This window comes from Astyanax mexicanus, chromosome 20, assembly GCF_023375975.1.
Source record: "Astyanax mexicanus isolate ESR-SI-001 chromosome 20, AstMex3_surface, whole genome shotgun sequence".
NCBI lineage: Eukaryota > Metazoa > Chordata > Actinopteri > Characiformes > Acestrorhamphidae > Astyanax > Astyanax mexicanus.
In genome coordinates, this window is record NC_064427.1 from 2,364,454 (window position 1) to 2,382,526 (window position 18,073).

General features: G+C 36.6%; 2 protein-coding genes across 2 annotated transcripts; one reads left to right on the top strand and one right to left on the bottom strand.

Annotated features, from left to right (window-relative positions):
* The first annotated feature begins 462 nt into the window (after positions 1 to 462).
* On the top strand, positions 463 to 8,576 carry ddx56 (DEAD (Asp-Glu-Ala-Asp) box helicase 56). Its single transcript, XM_022680868.2, has 14 exons — positions 463 to 587; positions 1,647 to 1,808; positions 2,136 to 2,293; positions 2,418 to 2,588; positions 3,171 to 3,261; positions 3,506 to 3,747; positions 4,363 to 4,512; positions 4,771 to 4,884; positions 4,986 to 5,080; positions 5,374 to 5,447; positions 6,154 to 6,243; positions 6,379 to 6,484; positions 6,888 to 6,988; positions 7,511 to 8,576. The coding sequence occupies exons 1-14, from the start codon at positions 531 to 533 to the stop codon at positions 7,583 to 7,585; spliced, it is 1,686 nt and encodes a 561-aa protein (XP_022536589.2). The 5' UTR covers positions 463 to 530; the 3' UTR covers positions 7,586 to 8,576.
* Positions 8,577 to 8,677: 101 nt separating this feature from the next.
* Positions 8,678 to 17,032, bottom strand: ykt6 (YKT6 v-SNARE homolog (S. cerevisiae)). Its single transcript, XM_007250259.4, has 8 exons — positions 16,709 to 17,032; positions 15,135 to 15,277; positions 14,304 to 14,386; positions 13,557 to 13,657; positions 13,029 to 13,133; positions 12,827 to 12,892; positions 12,523 to 12,624; positions 8,678 to 12,069 (listed from the first exon to the last, which is right to left on the bottom strand). Exons 2-8 carry the CDS (start codon positions 15,236 to 15,238, stop codon positions 12,034 to 12,036), a joined length of 597 nt encoding a protein of 198 aa, XP_007250321.2. The 5' UTR covers positions 15,239 to 15,277; positions 16,709 to 17,032; the 3' UTR covers positions 8,678 to 12,033.
* Positions 17,033 to 18,073: the final 1,041 nt, after the last annotated feature.

The following is an 18,073-nucleotide window of genomic DNA, read 5'->3' on the forward strand; positions in this document are numbered from 1 at the left end:
AATTATGACTTAGTATCATTTAATAATAACTTACTAGTGGCAGAACTAGTGAATGGAACTGCAATATGTTAACATATAATAATTTCAAGAATATAAGAATACAACAAAAAAATACAAGCAATACAAAAAAATATGTTCTTTAGAGTATGATTAATTCCAAATTTCTTGTTTTTCAAAAGGGTATGAATCCTTTGTTATGCTATTCCATTAGCATTATGTCAGTTGCACTTAAAATGATAACAATATTGTTTAGCACAATAATTTCTGGGACAATAAATCGTCCACACCAATATTGTGACAGGGCTAGGAAAAAAATAACTATATATCTATCATTAGAACATATCATGGAATGATTAATAACCCCAGACTAATAAAATTGTTTTTTTTTAAAATATTTTTTAAAGGACTAATGTTATGTTCTGTATGTGTAACTGCGCAGCGCCACCAGGCGGGGTCGCTGTTTGTTTCTCTGCCGCGTCTCGAGCCTCATTACTCCGCTCCTCGCGGACCCACGTGGGCAGGAGAGAAAGATGGCAGACGACAGGCTCTGTTTCCACGAGATGGGTTTGGATGATCGTCTTTTAAAGGTATTTATCTCTGTCTGATCAACGCGGTACCGGTGTGTGAAATGCGGATGTGTGTAAACAGATAATACCGTAATAAAAACGTAATAATCAGCTTAAATTCAGCCTTTAATCACCGCGCTGTTTACTGCACCATGTCCGAGAACAGAGGCGCAGAGCCAATATTCCCAATAAAAGCAGAAATCTTCAGTTTAATCGATTTCTCGTAAAGATATACCCCTCCAATCCATAAATAATAAATGATTAAACATTTTAGGTTATGTATTTATGCTTCTGTAAAGTGTTTGTGTTGTGTAATCATACTTACAGCGCCAGTACTCTACCAGAATATTAAAGTAAACATAGGTTTGTCACAATAACACATAACTGTTTTTGTGTTGATAATATATTGTCTCATAAATATTGTCGTTAAATGATAATAATGTCAATTTAAGACAAATGTAACCCCCAGAAATATTGCTAGTGTAATAGCATAATAATACAATGACAGGTGTAATAATCAGTGTAAGAGTAATGAGCTTTTAATTGTGAATATTATACAGGCTTTGTAATTAAAGTATCCTAAAAGAAAATATAAAATCAGAAATTTAATGAGCGATATAAAGGTCAGCAAAAATTAGAAGTCCACATATTGTACAATAATCAATAATGTAATTACTAAGACAGACCTACACCTTATTTAATAATAATAAAAAAAGTCCAGCATAAAAAACAGTGTTTTAAAAATGTTTTCATCCACACAAGTTTAATAACACTTCTTGTAGGACTGAATCGTATTGTAAAAACGTTTTAACTTTTAATATAAGTCTATTTCAAGTTACTTTGGAACACTTCTATTTGTAAATTATTTATGAAAGTTTAATACAATAGAAAAAAAACAAGTCTTTGTATGTTTTTGATAGCGTTAAACATTGTAAAAAGCATTACATGAATTGGCTAAAGTAGAATATATCTATTTAAAGTTCTGAAAAGCTTAGTATTTCATTACAAGTATATAAATTCAGCATTTATAATATATTGTAGCATTCTCACTGCCTTTACGTGTTCCTTTAACCCTGTCAGGCGATCGCAGACCTGGGCTGGGCTCAGCCGACCCTCATTCAGGAGAAAGCCGTTCCTCTGGCTCTGGAGGGAAAGGATCTTTTGGCCAGAGCTCGAACCGGTTCAGGAAAAACAGCGGCTTACGCCATTCCTGTTATCCAGCAGATCCTCACCTCTAAACAGGTAATACCTGACCATGTGACTTGTGACACTTTCCCTTTCCAGATGATTATACCAATACCTGCAGAGCCTATCAAATAAAATTATCAAATAAATACACATATATTACGAATTTTAAAACATTTTACAATCTGAGCTGACTTCAAAAAATGTACTAAATGGATATTAAAATTCAAAATAAATCTGTATGTATTTTTATGGAGCAGGCCGTGCCCTGATAATCCACCAGAGGGTGGTTTCTACTTTCTGTAATAAATTATTATTTATTTGTCATTTTATTTGAGATAATAAGTTTTGATCAATGGCTGTCTTTTTTTTGTTGTGTGTTAGACTGTGCAGGGGGAGCAGGCGGTCAGAGCTCTGATTCTGGTTCCTACTAAAGAACTGGGACATCAGGTGCAGACAATGATCCGGCAGCTCACTGCATACTGCGCTAAAGATGTTCGGGTGGCAGATATCTCAGGAAAAACTGAATTATCTGCACAGAAGTGAGAACACTTTTAATAATACCATTGATTAGAATAATGTGATCAATTTGGTGCTCGGGATGTAGATGTATAGTTGATAACTGTGATAATTGTGTGCATTTTTATGCGTGTTTTTGTACTTTAGGCCCATTCTAATGGAAAAGCCTGATATTGTGGTGGGAACTCCATCGCGAGTGCAGGTCCACATTTCTGCTCAGAACCTGGTGCTGCACTCGTCTCTGGAGATGCTGGTCATTGATGAGGCTGATCTTCTGTTCTCTTTCGGTTTTGAGGCTGATCTTAAAAACCTCATCTGGTGAGTGTTTCAGACTTTATTATTATACAACAATTAACAGTATTTATTTATTGTATTGGAGACTTATTGGACACTAGACAGGGGCTTATGTGTCATGCTGTGCACCACAATGTAGACATTCGCTTTCATGTGATTGGATGAGTAAAGATATTTCTATCTCGTTAACACTATATCACCACTGTTAAACATGGTGGTGGTAGCAGCAGCAACATGTTGTGATGTTGTTTTAGCTTGTGGAATAAATGTTTCTTTACCATAACATTAGAAAAATTTGGACACAGTTATGGAGCATGCTTAAATGTCAGAAAACCAAAACATTTACTGTATTTTTTGCACTATAATGTGCACCTAAAATTCTTAAATTTTCCCAAAATTGTCAGAGTAAAGAAAAAAATAATTGTATGTATAGATTTTACTAGGAGCAGTAAAGCCACTCTGCTGAAGTACAGAGTTATACAGGAGTTTCAGTTTAGTTTCTTCAGCACCGAGACTGAAGCAGTATTAGCATTAGCTGCTAGCCTTGATAAGTGCTAGCTCTTTTGCTGTTCAGATAAACAGTTTATTATTATTCTTCCCCCACAGTCACTTACCCAAGATCTACCAAGCTTTCCTGATGTCTGCTACTCTCAGTGATGACGTTCAGGCCTTGAAAGAGTTGGTTCTGCACAATCCAGTAAGTACAGAAACACACATTTCACAGTTTTAGTACCGTTCTTGCTTTAGCATGAACCTTTTCTCATGTAGAGAAACAACCGTGGAAATGAGATTGCTTGTCTGTATACACGGACAATTCTAGCCAGAAGCCGCCTGTCACGATCATTACCATCATTACCACCCACCACGCTGTCTTTGACCAATTTTTAAGATTTAATTTTAGCTGTTAATAATCCAGTTGCCTCTCCTCCTGTTCTGTGTAGGTGACCCTGAAGCTGGAAGGCTCGAACCTGCCGGGCAGCGCTCAGCTGCAGCAGTACACGGTGAAATGTGAGGAGGACGAAAAGTTCCTGGTGATTTACGCTCTCCTCAAACTGGGCCTGGTCCGCGGCAAGACCCTCATCTTCGTGGGCACGCTGGACCGCTGCTACAAACTCAAGCTCTTCCTGGAGCAGTTCGGCATTCCTGCCTGCGTGCTGAACTCTGAGCTGCCCGTTCACTCCAGGCAAGTACTTAAAATTTTTATAAACATTTCCTAACCTTTAAAAAAATGCTTAAAAAAGTTTCTGCCTCTGCAGCTCCTCTCAGGTACAGCTGTGCTATAGGAGAGGATGATGTTTCTGCGTACTTTGGTACGCAGACACATCACAATATGCAGATCAGTTAATCAATAATACTGTCCAACCATCTGCATCTCCTTGCTATCAGAAGCACACTGCTGCAGCTCAGCCAATCAGCTCTCCCTTCTGCCCTGCGTCTAAACCCATACATCACTCAGTGCCTCTCACAAACTACCCCTCCCGTTTTTTGTTTTTCTTTGGGATGGGACTAAAGTGCTACTGGACAATTATCATTACGCCTCAGTCCACATGCTTCTTTCATTTTCAGCGATTCTTCTGTGTGTCTCAGCTTGTCCAGAAATGCATGTGTAAAGTGTGAATCAAATTGCAAACAGGAAATTCTCTGACCACAGGAGATTCTCTCACAAATACTGTACTTATGACTCCCCTGTGTGTTATTAGAATCCATATTATGAATTAATGCCAAGCTTATTCAAACAGATGTTGAGCTATTTGTGTACATAATGTTTTAATGTTTGGATGTTCTGTTTATCTTCTAGGTGTCACATCATCTCACAGTTTAACCAGGGATTTTATGATTACATCATCGCTACAGACGAGCAGGTGCTCAGTATCCCATCAGCCTCCTCTCAGAGCGCCGAGGACAAAGGAAAGAAAAAGAAGAAGAAGAAGAATGGGAAGAATAAAACGTACGGTTTGAACATCTATCTCAATATAAGACCCTAAGGTGTGAAATAGTGGCAGCACCTTAGACCTCTGGACCACTCAGAGCCCAAAGCCTCTGGTTTGGAGTGTCCTATTACTATTGGCCATATAATGTATTTTATACACAGTTCATCTCTTTCCTAAAATATGCATTGAGATAATAATGAAACGAATGTAATTATTTTTTTAATAAGCTGAATTTATTTAAATCTAACCTTTTGAGTTTGTATTGTTGTTTTCAGGGGTAAAGATAAAGAATACGGCGTGTCCAGAGGGGTCGATTTCCAGAACGTGGCGAATGTGATCAACTTTGATTTTCCCACATCTGTTGAATCTTATATCCACAGAGTTGGCAGGTAAACATTAATCCTTTTTAATTTCTCTTTTACATCCAGATGATATTTATAATTATTCATATTTAATGCTATAATAAATCATTGCTCGTATATTTTGGCAGGACGGCTCGAGCAGACAACCGTGGCACCGCCCTGTCCTTCGTCGCCCATTCAGAGCTGTCTGTGCTGGAAGAGGTTGAAGCTTCTCTTACTGGAGGTATTTAATACTATATATATATATATATATATATATATATATATATATATATAAGATTATTTTACATAATTACTTGAATTCAGATGTAAGAGTAAAATGGAAGTTCTGGACTTTTTTTTTTTATGTGTTTTTGCCTGGATATCTAACCTTTACCACCAATGACCAGATTTGACAATCTGAAATTAAAAAAAAAATTGACTATTAAGCAGCCAGCAAATATCTTTAATCGTAATCGATTTTGCAATTGACATGAATCAATCACCCACTGAACTTTATTCTCTGTTCATGTTCAGACAATGCAGACTGCGCACTGAAGCCATATGCATTCAAAATGGAGGAAATCCAGGGATTTAAATACAGATGTCAGGTATGAAGTCTACAGTCAATATTCATTAAATTATTTTTTTTAGTTTCATATTTTCTGTATTGAGTACCAGACACTGCTGCTTACACTCTTATGGTAGGAACGAGTTAGGAATGACTCCACCCTCTGCTCAAATTTGGGGCACTGGGTGATGTATGGGTTTAGGGGCGGGTCATGAGGAAGAGCTGGGCTGATTGTCAGCAGGGAGGCGGGATTATTCATTGACTGACTGATTTGCCTATAGCACAGTTGAACCTGAGAGGGCGCTGCAGAGGCAGAAATTACAACAATAAAAGCATTTTTTAAAGTTTAGGAAATGTTTTACAAATTATAATGGTATATTTCATAACTTCAGAGGAACACATTTCAGCTATTAATGAAAAAAATATGGTTTAGGGGTTTAGTGGCTCTGTAAGAGATGGGGAAAGGGGGATAAGGAGGGATTCTCCAGGACACCTGAGGTGCTGCCCTCTAGTGGAAGCCTCCAGTCACATACATAGCACACTGGCAAGTATGTGTACAGATACATTCACTACACAGCCGGTCGTCTACGTGAATGCATAGCCACGAAAACAGCAAGTATATCTCTAGCTTTAGAACTCCGCAGTCTATATTTCTTATGACACTTGCTTACTGTAGTATTGCTGCTACCCCAACTTGGACATGAGTTCTGAAGAAAAAAATGGCTGAATTATATTTTCTCCTGCAGGATGCCATGCGTGCCGTCACCAGACAGGCGGTGAAGGAGGCCAGAATAAAGGAGATAAAGCAGGAGCTGCTGAACTCTCAGAAACTGAAGGTTAGTGTACTCTTTATTCAGGCGATGGCGGTGCTGTAAAACGATATATTATGCAGCCCTGCTGCGTATTCAATTCACTTTATATATAAAAAACCCTGTCTGATGAATTAATTATTGAGTTCTGATCTGATCTAGATGTACTTCGAAGACAACCCCAGAGATCTGCAGCTTCTGCGCCACGACAAAGCGCTTCACCCTGCCGCCGTCAAACCCCACCTGCGCAACGTTCCCGAATACCTGAGTAAGAAACGGTCACTTCTTTTCTTTTTTTTTTTTATTCAAATATGTTTCTTCACATTTTGAGATAATGTGAATAGTGAAATGAAGCATGTGGCTAAAGACTGAATACAGAACATGCTGTTTAGAGGTTTTTCATTTATTTTGCCTTTCTTTACTACAGTTCATAGCTTTTCCTAGAATAAAAAAAAACACTGCAATATGACTTAAATGCAAGTTAATAACTGTTCTGTAAAAAGATTCGGAGTTCCAAGATTTCTTCGCCCAAAGGCCGACAGTGCTTTTTAAAAAATGTATTTTATTATTAAATGTTTTGCTGCCATTATCTCCCATACATTGCCTTATCCTGTGAAGTTACCATTTAAAAAAAAAACCTAATTTTAGCTTCTTTTTTCATTTTGTTTCAGTTCCTTCCACATTGCAAAACAGGGTTAATCCTCTTCTGCGGAGAAAGAATAAAAAGAAGTTGAAGCTCATCGCAAAAGGGGTTATCAAAACTCCGTTTAAGGTGAGAGAAATTTACAGAACAAAACAAAAAGGGCTGAAATCTTTACTACAAATAAACATGGCTGAAAGATAAACGTAATAATGCAGTTTACCACCCCCTACATGTTTAAGTGATGTTAGTATATTGTCCTAGATTTGTGCAAAATTCATTTTTGCAGAAAAACGGGCCAAAGAGTCTAAAAGAGGAGAAGGTGTGCATTTCTAGCGCAGAAAAACGGGGCAAAAGAGTCCAAAATTTGAATGATGTGTAAATGAAAGTAATCAGGAAAAAAGTATTATTTAAATTGGTATATTTCATTATTTGTTTTATTACGAGTTTTTATCACGGAGTCTGTGGCCCGTGACTTCAAATATATTTCTCCTTCTGGCCCCCAACAAAAAAAGTTTGGACACCCCTGTACTAGACTAAGAAAACCACTTTATTAAGTGTTTTTATTTTATATATATATATATTTTTTTAGTAAATGGTAAAGTGCATCTTCTGGTGCTAATTGTCCTAAAACATCTTCTCTCCTGCTTACAGAGGAAATTCAGGGGGAAGGACCCGCTGAAGAGTTTCCGCTTCACAGGAAAGAAGAGCAAACCCAAAACCGAGTGACTGAACTGACTGAAAGCCTTCATCAGTCTGCTGATCTGACCGCTAGGTGGCGCTGTACAGACTGGCGGAGATATTCGACGGATAATCACTGCTTTCTGTTCTGCACCACGAGAATCTTTATGCTACATTAAATTAAATGGACACTAATGGACCTCGCTCTGTACTGAACCAACTATGGACTGAAGGGATGAGGAATTAAAACAGAAGTGCCAAGTGGAGATTCCAGTGTAGCTGAGAAGCAAACCCAGGTTGGGAAAAATGATCATTGCAATATATTAAATATATATTAGTTTGGTTAACATACCACTTATATGGACAAAAGTATTGTGGCATCTGTTCATTCATTGTGTTTTTTTTTCCAAAATTAAACTGTATTAAAAAGAGTTTATCCTGCTTGTCTACCTGTCTCTACTGTCCAGGAAACTTTTTCTGTTAGATTGCTAGTAGAGGATAGAGCAGAGGTTTCCAAACTTTTGCAAATCACGGCCCATTTAACCTACCTTAAAATTGACATACTACTGTGCCATGACTTTTGCACATCAGTGTATTTGTGTCTACAATTCTGGTGCACCTCAAAACAATAGAATTTTATTAAACATTTCATTTGTAAATTGAGTAATCAGAGTCTGGAGGAAGAGTGGAAAGACACACAGTCCAAACTGCTTGAGGTCTAGAGTGAAGTTTCCACCAATCAGTGATGGTTTGATGAGTCATGTCTGTCATCTGCTGGTGTTGATCCACTGTGTTTTAAAGTCTAAAGTCTGTGCAGTTTTGTTTTCCCACAAAATCTTACAGCACTTCATATCTTACAGCTTCTCTCTGATGAGAGCTTTTATGGAGATGCAGATTTCATTTTCCAGCAGGCCTTGGCACACTTCCAAAAGTACCAACTGGTCTTATATAATATTAACATTTTCTGAGATACTGATTGTTGGGTTTTCATTGGCTGTAAACCATAATAATCAACAATAAAGGAAAGAAAACTTTTAAATGATACATTTTTTTTAAATGCACTAGTATATATATCTGAAAGTGTGCTGCAAAAAATGTAGTGTAATTAAATTGTATATAAAAACTCCCCACAGTCACAGATTGAGCAAAGTGATGTTATTCAGTTTTTACAGATTGCAGAAAACTCCCACTAAACACAACTGCAGTGTTAATCATACATAGAGTACATTAAGACAAGAGTAAGATTTAAAAACTACAGAGTACAAAGCCGATTAAATCCGCGTCCAACTGAAAGAAATACATTACAGTACATTTAATGACCAATATTAACCGACATGTTGCATATAAATACAATTAATGAACATGTAAGAGGAGTATACTTTGCAAAATTAGTTTTTATACACAACTACACATACAGAGAGCACTCTGCCATTATGGCAAGTTAAAGATTACATGAGCTAGCGAGGATTTGGCAATTTTACGAGAAAGGCACCTCAAAAAGGTCCTCCGGAGCGCCTCGTCGTTCTCGACAAGGAAATTCACCATTGTTTTATACAACGTTACCCTCGCGCCACGGGAGGGACACACAGAAGCCACGCGAATCGAGCGAGCAGTAATTCTGCGTAAAATATTATAACACCATCAGATCACTAAAAAACATCAGTCACTTCTTTTACGCCAAGGAATCAAAACCAGCATACGCACAAAATAAACCCAACATTTAACAGAAGTGTCATTTAAGACGCGTGCCTGTTTAGTAAAGCACTCTGGAAAGTCTAGAACGTTCCTTGATCATTTCTCCACAGCAGATATACAACAAACATACATACATACACACACACACACACTCTGGAGAGGAACTTCAGTACAGCCGAGGATCGTACACTGTTTTTAACACGCAAAAAATAAGTCTCAGGATGCCCCTTAGCCTACATTCACATTACCAGGCTAAAAAGACTCAAAATGAGTTTTGCGCCTTAACTAGCAACGCATCTAAGGTTTGAACATGTAAAATATAATCTTTTTAAATCAGATTTGAGTCCGCTTGGCTGTGTTCACATTACAAGACCCAAAAATAAATGTTTTATGCTCAGATCAGATTTAGCCTTCTTGACTGTTCACATTTGCAGATGGAAGTGCTCTTTATCGGTCTGTAATATGAGCCAACAAATCCGTTTCTGGAACAACAGGCAAGCAAACATTAAGACATTTATGCACGTGATCTCTAATTTGGTTTATTTTGCTGTACTGGCAAAAAGGCAAATTAAATCTGAATCCAAATGTTCACATTTATGTTTCGATAGAACCACATATGAAAGGCTATGTTTAAACCACAGGCAAATCAGATTTGTTTCTCAAATCAAATCTGCTAAGATTACTTTTATTTAGCAAGTAATTAGATCCAGTTTGCTTGTCACACTAAAATCTGATTTGAGTGTAAAAAGATGGATTGTAGCAGTACATACTGCCAAAAATCTATGTGGATGCAATCTTAATAAACCAAAAATCTAATCTGGAATGGTTTTCTAAACACAAACAAAGTGAATTAAATCCGATTTGAAAATATTGGGATTTTACCTGTTCACACAACCAATAAAAAAGTTCAGATTTGAGTCACTTCAGCTTGATGATGTGAATGCAGCTTTAAATGTAAATGCCTCTGAGATATGAATCATTCCCTATGATTTCTTTAGTGTCAAATGTGATTCACTGTTTGTAGAGAGTATTAAATGCTTTATAATCAATTCAGGCATAATCAAAAATATGCCAAACACATTTTTACAGGCTCAGTTTAGAATGAATCTCTGGTGGCCTGTTCTAGATGTTGGATACTGTTAGATAATGCCACCCAAAGGTATGGAGACTGATTTCATAGGAGCCCACACTCTAGTCTGTCAGATTAGCAACACACTCACAACCAATTTGCACATTTACATTATTATTAAGTGCTCAACTAAGGCGATGTTCAGACTGCTGGCCCAAATCTGATTTTTGGTGTATGTAGATTGTATCCAAATTGATTTATGATAGTCTGGACACCACACGAAAGCTGATTTTTGTAAATCTTAAGTCTAGACACTCAATCAGAATTTAGCAATACAGTAACCCGTGCAGTTTATGATGTTCAGACAGGCAAATCCGATCCGATTTACGTGTCTGGTGGTCACAAACTTGACAACTGGTAGATTTTTGAAGAAACTGACAATCCAATTCAGGCATCCACAGAAACCAGACTGAGACCCATCTATACAAATCCAAATCGCATTTCAAAACAGCCCCAAAACTGTGGGTTGTATCATATTAGGCAAAACAAGACTTAATCTGGATTCAATCTATATATGCCAAAATATATATACAGCTCTGGAAAAAATAGAAGACCACTTAAAAAAGGATGAGTTTCTTGGATTTTACCAAATTGAAACCCTCTGGAATATAATCAAGAGGAAGATGGATGATCACACGTCATCAAATTTTTGCACCAGGAGTAAAGCAGCATAAAGTTATCCAAAAGCAGTGTGTAAGACTGGTGGAGGAGAACATGATGCCAAGATGCATGAAAACTGTGAATAAAAAACAGGGTTATTCCAGAATAACCCTGAACTCTTAAACTTGAATGAACACAAACTTTTTTTGAATTATTTACCATTTTCTGCAAATAAATGCTTTAAATGACAACAATTATACCTATAAATAGCAAAATCCGAGAAACTGATTCAGAAACTGAAGTGGTCTCTTAGTTTTTTCCAGAGCTGTATATTTAGGCTGGTACTCTAAACAAAACCTTGGAATGCATTTTTATTCAAAACTACAGCAGAATCTTTAAATGCATGTGGTAAAATGCAAAACTGAACACCACTACTAAAGACATTTCCAAAAGATTACCACCACCCTGTTTTAGGTGATTCAGTCATGTATCTGCAGCTACAGGTTCTCACTATACTCTGAAGCGGAGTGATAAAAAATGGTGTTGCTTAGATGTCCGTCCTCCTTAAGGCTAAATGAACATGAACTTAACTGAACGCACACAAGATCAACATACAGCCACCTAAAAGTAAGGCACAGTGGGGAAGTTTGCTTTAACCCCTTAAAACACTGCCCGCTGTCCATCCTACACTGATTTAAGCCACACCCTGAGGAGACCATCAAGGTTTAGCTTTGACCCTTCATTTAAACCGAAAAGAGAGTCCTCATAAAGCGAAGTAAGTGTGGTGGAGTCCAAGAAATCAGCCCCTTGTACCCAATGTGATTCACTCTGTGATTCACTCAGTGACTCATTCTGTGACTCATTTAGTGACTCAGCGATTCACTCTGTCCTCAATACTCATTATTATAGCCCGCAGGGGTCTCTGAAAGGGCCGCCCCCTCTGTGTCCTAGCCCAGGCCAGGGGAAAGAGTGAAAGAGAAAGAAACGAGAGGCGGAGAGAAAGAGAGAGAAGAACGAGAGAAGAAAGACAAAATAGCCTAGAGGAGTCCATCCAGTCCATCTGACGCTGGCATCACATCACCTCACAGCATGAGTTCTGCTTTCGTGCCTAAAAAGAACAGAAAATAAAAACATACATTAAAAAAGGTCTAGGAAAAGTATTATGTGCCATGACTTTTGCCCTGTTCTTTGGACATACAGTACCAGTCAAAAGCTTGGACCCACTTTACATCAGTGTTTCTTTATGATTAAAAATATACAGAGCAATACTAAAATCATCCAAACTACGAAAAAAAAACCATCTACAATTATTTAGTAAGCTAAAAAAATAAAAAAGACAAAAAATGACTTTTTTTGACCAGGTTTTAAGGGCTTTACTGCAATTTTGAGCCATTTTAAATGCTCCTCTAAGCTGCTTGAGCAATCTGTCAGATAGCCAAATACAATAAATTCAGGATTATATTTTTGCTACACTGACAGAAAGTGCAAGTGCAGTTTAAGTGCAATTGATTTTATTGCTCCCTGAGCACGACAAGCATGCAATCACAACTGAAGTACTGACCGTTTTGTAGAAGGCTTTTGACTGGTTTCCCAGATGCTCCGACTTCTGAACCAAATCATCCAGCTTTTCTCCTCTTTCCAAAAGCGACTCCATTGTGTTGTGCTGTAAAAAGATTTACAGGTTACTAAAATATCTGCTCTGATTATTGCATAGACACACTGACATTTACTGAAGTGAATAAAATCCAATGTACAACATAAACTAGAGCTTTATCCAGTATCTGATCAATTCTAGTTCTCTGAACTCTTTTATTGCTAAGAGAAGAGTATATACAGTATACACACAATACAGTACACTGTCTCACCAAAATAATTTTTGTTTCATCCAGTTCAGCTTGTACTTTGGTCATGGCATCTGCTTCCCGGGGGTTCTGTGAAAAAAAGATCCGGTACAACACTAGATAATAAGTCACTGTGAACTTCTATGAACGTTAAACTTAAATTAAATTAGCTTATTGTAACTGCTTTACACAATATTTTCTTGCTAATACAAAAATACTAAATTACCTGATATTTAGCCAGATAGCTTTCCAAAGCTGTGTACTGAATAGTAGCTGGTGAACCAGAGGGCCAGTCTATGCTGTTCACCTGCCGGGAAAACTCATCCAGCACCTGCATCACACATCCCAAGGAAAAAATGAGTTGATCCACTCTCTATACCCCCAGCTCAGCAAATTAGAAAATGCATGTGGAGGCGGGGCTGAGGCAAATAGCCACATGATAGATAAAAAAAAATATATATATATATATTTAAAATCAATTATAGCCAAGTTTTAGATGCAGCAGAACTGAAGTCTGATATCTAATATCTGTATTCAGGGCATAAAACAGCAGCTTTATGGAGCATATTACATTGACATGCCAAATGCTACAGGACAGGAGACAGTAATCTGTCCCATGTCTTTTGTGCTTAAAGAGCACTGCACTGACCTATTGTCTGCCCACATTATCTAAACTACATTGACACAAATCATTCAACAGCATTATTCAGTATTTGTTCACCCCTCACTCCACACACAAACACCTTATACTCACCTTATCCAGTAGAGTGAAGCACACTCTGGAGGGATATTCATTGTCTGCAATCACCACTCCGCCGAGGTTGTCATTCCGAATGTAGACGTGACACAGGTATTCTGTGAGGGGTGGAAAAAACACAGTGTCAGATTTCTGAATGTCTACAGTTTTTGTTTAAAAATAAATGTGCAATATGCTTGATATGGTGGCAGACTACAGACATTGGTTTGCCATTTGGTAGCAGATAAATTCATGCCTATATTAAAATCTCTGGGTATGAGTTCTATTTAAGATTGTAGAATCTATTTAAGGGAAAAGATGTAGAAAAACAAGGCTATAGAGTATCATTGCCAAAAATAATAGCAGCAATTTCTGCATAAAAACAGGTTATTCTTACTGCATATTCTGATTAAAATAACAAGATAAGATTGCATGCACTATGTGAGGTATATCAAGAAGATAAACAAAAGAAATACAACCAAGTGAACAACTTAATCAGCAGGTAATGATAAGGCATTGAATGGTACAGACTACAGTTTGTGACCAGAGTCCGCCCTCGGGTAAAGGGGAACCGCAGCTGGACAATTTGTTTCTCTAAAAGAATCAGCTGACAAACATCCGCTCTCCAATTAGCCTTTTCAGTTAGACTGAAAGTAATGATCAGGTCTGAGTAATGACAGCTTCCTCTACCAACCCACAAGCAAAGCTGGCACAAAGCTTCAGTGTAATGTCATGTAGAAGCATTCTGAGCAGTTCTGTACTAACCCTGTTCCTTTACTGAAGCTCGGCTTCCTAGTGATGAGCGTTCCACTATCAGAGCGCTGGTGAACGTCATGAATTCCTGTACACTAAAAGACAAGAACAATAAGAGACATATTACATGAAGGCATCACATAAAACTGCTAATAACTGTTTTATATACTTTATTTTGTCCCAAAAGACAAAGTACCCATTATTTTTAGGTAAACGGGATGTTTTTCAATTACTAGGCATACGACACCAAGCAGAACAAATCTGTATCTAAACAATTTTTTCTTTTAATTTGTAATTCAAGGCCATGGATTATAGTAACTGTGTGGTAACTGCAAAGGAGTGTAATGCACAACCAGTTACACCTGCAGCTTTGCAGGATCTCAGAAATATTTCCAGGACATTTCTAGGAATTTGCTCATTTTCCAGGAATTGACATGTTTCTACTATATCCAGGTTTTACAGTTATTTCAGGTGTAGCTAATTATCTGCTCATTACTTGCAATGCACATTTTGTTTTATACAATACAAGATAATTTTGCACTCCAGACCATGTTTACTTTGCCTTTTGACCTACATTACTGTATATAGTTCATACACTGAACAGTGAACACAGTTTTTGAAGGTTTTATTAAATTTTGCCACTTTTTTCACGACTGTATATATTAAATATCTTAAATTTATTCCTTCAAAGAAAAATAAAATTACATGACTACATGCATTGAGCACTAAAAATTCCTGCATTATTTGGAGTTTTCATTCTGTGTCAACCACAGACCTGAGAACCAACAGAATAAATTCTTCATAAAACTTCACTTTCATTTCAACCACATGTCGGGTACCTACCTTGACCTCTGAAAGAAACTAAATGAAGACAGGTCATACGCTGCTTTGAGCAGGTTGGCTTTGGTCGAGCCTTTATGCAGGACACTTAAACTGTAGAGCTTCATAGCTAGTGCTTTTCCTGTGTTAGGGGCTTATTACCAGACCTGAAATAGAACAAACACACACAGAGATGACATAAGTATTGATACATTAAGTAGATTAGGCTCACTGCAATAAGGTTCTCGAGAACACCACATACAGTACCAGTCAGAGGTTTGGACACCTCTTTTCATTTAATATTTTGTACCTTTAATATTGAAGACAGTAAAGCTATACAGGAGTGTGTCCCTTAATTGGCTTCATGCCTTTAATATTAATCTACAATGTAGAAAATCAATTAAATAAAGATAAAGGATGATACAGAAAAAACATTGAATGAGAAGGTGTCACTGTGTATATCTATATACAGAATTCGTTATAGCAATAAATGACCAAAATTATATGACCTGAAATAAGTGTTAAAACCTTAAAATAACACTGCAGTAACCCTGGCGTTTACTAAGCAGCAAAATAAAGGATTAGCGAGCATTAGCATTTTAGCATAGCATAGCATAGTTTCACAGCTAGCTACAATGAGACGTGTCACATAAGAGAGCTACAATAGCTAAGCTAGTTAGCTAGCTAGCTAACCTATCTGTCCAACAAGCTACATTAAGCTACTTTAAGTTCCCCTCACTGATGATACAAGTCCCTGTAATAGTAATAGTAGTAGTACAATTACTGCCAAAAGAATAAGACTCTCTGAACCACACAAACAATCATGAATAATCTACTAGAAACATGACTAATGGATTCCCATGCATAAAATAAAGGTTTATAACAGCTTTCCTTTCTAATATTGAGCTGTGGAGCTACAGAACTACAATATTCTCCATTCAATAACATAGTTAGCTTGTTATCTTTTAAGGAAATGAGGTGGGGTGAAGATAATCATCATCAACACCATCATCATGCAACACCCTGACCTCACTAAGCTGTACTGTTATCGCTGTATACAATCAAATCCACAATAATATGAGAAATTACAGCAGCTATAAAGCCTTATCCCAAAATATCACAGGGTCCCCCTTATATTTAGGCAATTAAACAGGATGTTTTTCTATTACTATAGCATGATACCAAGCAGAACAACTCTGTGTTTAAACGAATCTTTCTTTTAATTTCTTGTAATTCAAGGCTATGGATTATGATAATTATGGTAACTATGGTGTCATGGCATTGTATTAGACAGTAGATACTGAAAGTTAGAGTTACTCAACCAAAAGCAGAATATATACTTAATAAACAGCTTGGGTTTCAGAAGAAATACTTAACGAGCAGGTGTCCCAATACTTTTGTCCACATATCACAGCTGTTAAGCATAGCTTAGCTTAGTTAGGCTAGTTAGCTTAGCTAGCTAACAGCTAGGATTTAAGCCGAGGCAACAGGCGAGCCCCTCAACTTAACAGCCTCATAGAACAGCTATCAGTGTCCATTAACACCAGCGGGACATTTCTGCGCATTTATTGAAAATGTAAAAGCGAGTAAAATCTTACCTTTATCGCCCAAAACGTGGGGAAAAAGTAGCTACTATGCTACGCTAACTAATACCCAGCGCCTGCCAGCTAGCTAGCTAGCTAACGATACAGTTAGCTTCAGCGGTTAGCCGGCTAGCTAACTTTTCTAACTCCCCGTCCTCAGCGTAAAATATTAAAAATACAAATTTAATCGACAGATTTGCTGTCAAAAACTGACCAAAACATAACTCCACTGCCAATATTTATTCCCAAAACCTGACTAACGCCAACCAGCCACAGTTTAAGCCGAGTATCTCGTCTGGAGAAAGTAAAAGTGTGTCAGAAATGTCTCGGTTCTGTTGAGATTTCAACGTAAAAGTTCATAAATACATTATTTTCAATCCTTATAGCGTTAGAGAAGATTTTAATTTAAACAAATTAAAACATAAAACGTAATGAACAAATAATGCAATAGTTATGAAAAAGGGAGAAAAAAATATTTCAGGATGTAAACTGATTAATTTAAAATAAAAATATAAGCCAACACATAGTAATTATTATAATCATTAAAAGATCAAAAAATAATTCCTGACAAGTAATTAAAATTAAAATGATTATTTGTTCTTCTGATCAACAATTTTAATTTATAATATGAAAAAAACACGTTTCATGAAGCTAGGACTTTTATTTGTATCATATTTGATACTTGCGGAATGTAGCTATAAATAACATTTTTACTTAAGCTAATTTAATATTTAATTATCACACTAATATCGCCAACCAATCATTTTTGTTTTTAAAACTTGGCCAATATTTACCGCTGATTATCTCGTCTGGGGAAAGTAAATATACGTCGAAATACCTCGGTTCTGTGGAGCTTTCGTCAAAGTAAAAGTCCACAAATATATTATTTGTAATAAATGATCTGTAACTTTGTTTTGCCTCCTGCTAAATTATATATATAAAAAACATTTTTTATAAATGACGTTTATTCTGTATCACATTTGATACATGCCAAAAATATTACTTATAACGGTTTTTAATAAAACTAAAACATAAAGCATTAAAAGTGTTTAAAGGTTTATGAAAACTAAAAGTTTAAATTCCCTTACTCTGTTGGTGTCTTTAATGTTTTTTTTCTTCAGATTTAGAAATGTGTATGTACTTTTCTGATGCATACAGTGAAAACACAAATCTGATCTAATTTATATAATAAAAAGTTGTCAAATATGATCCACTTAACACCTTAGACATACAAAAATTATGTATATAAATTTCTCCAAAAATACATGCGAAATAAATGTCAACTAAATTGTTTCAGTTTAAAATATTTTAAACTAATGTAGTGCATTCAAAATATTTATATTCTTAATATATTTTTAAAAACATTAGATGGGTAAAAGG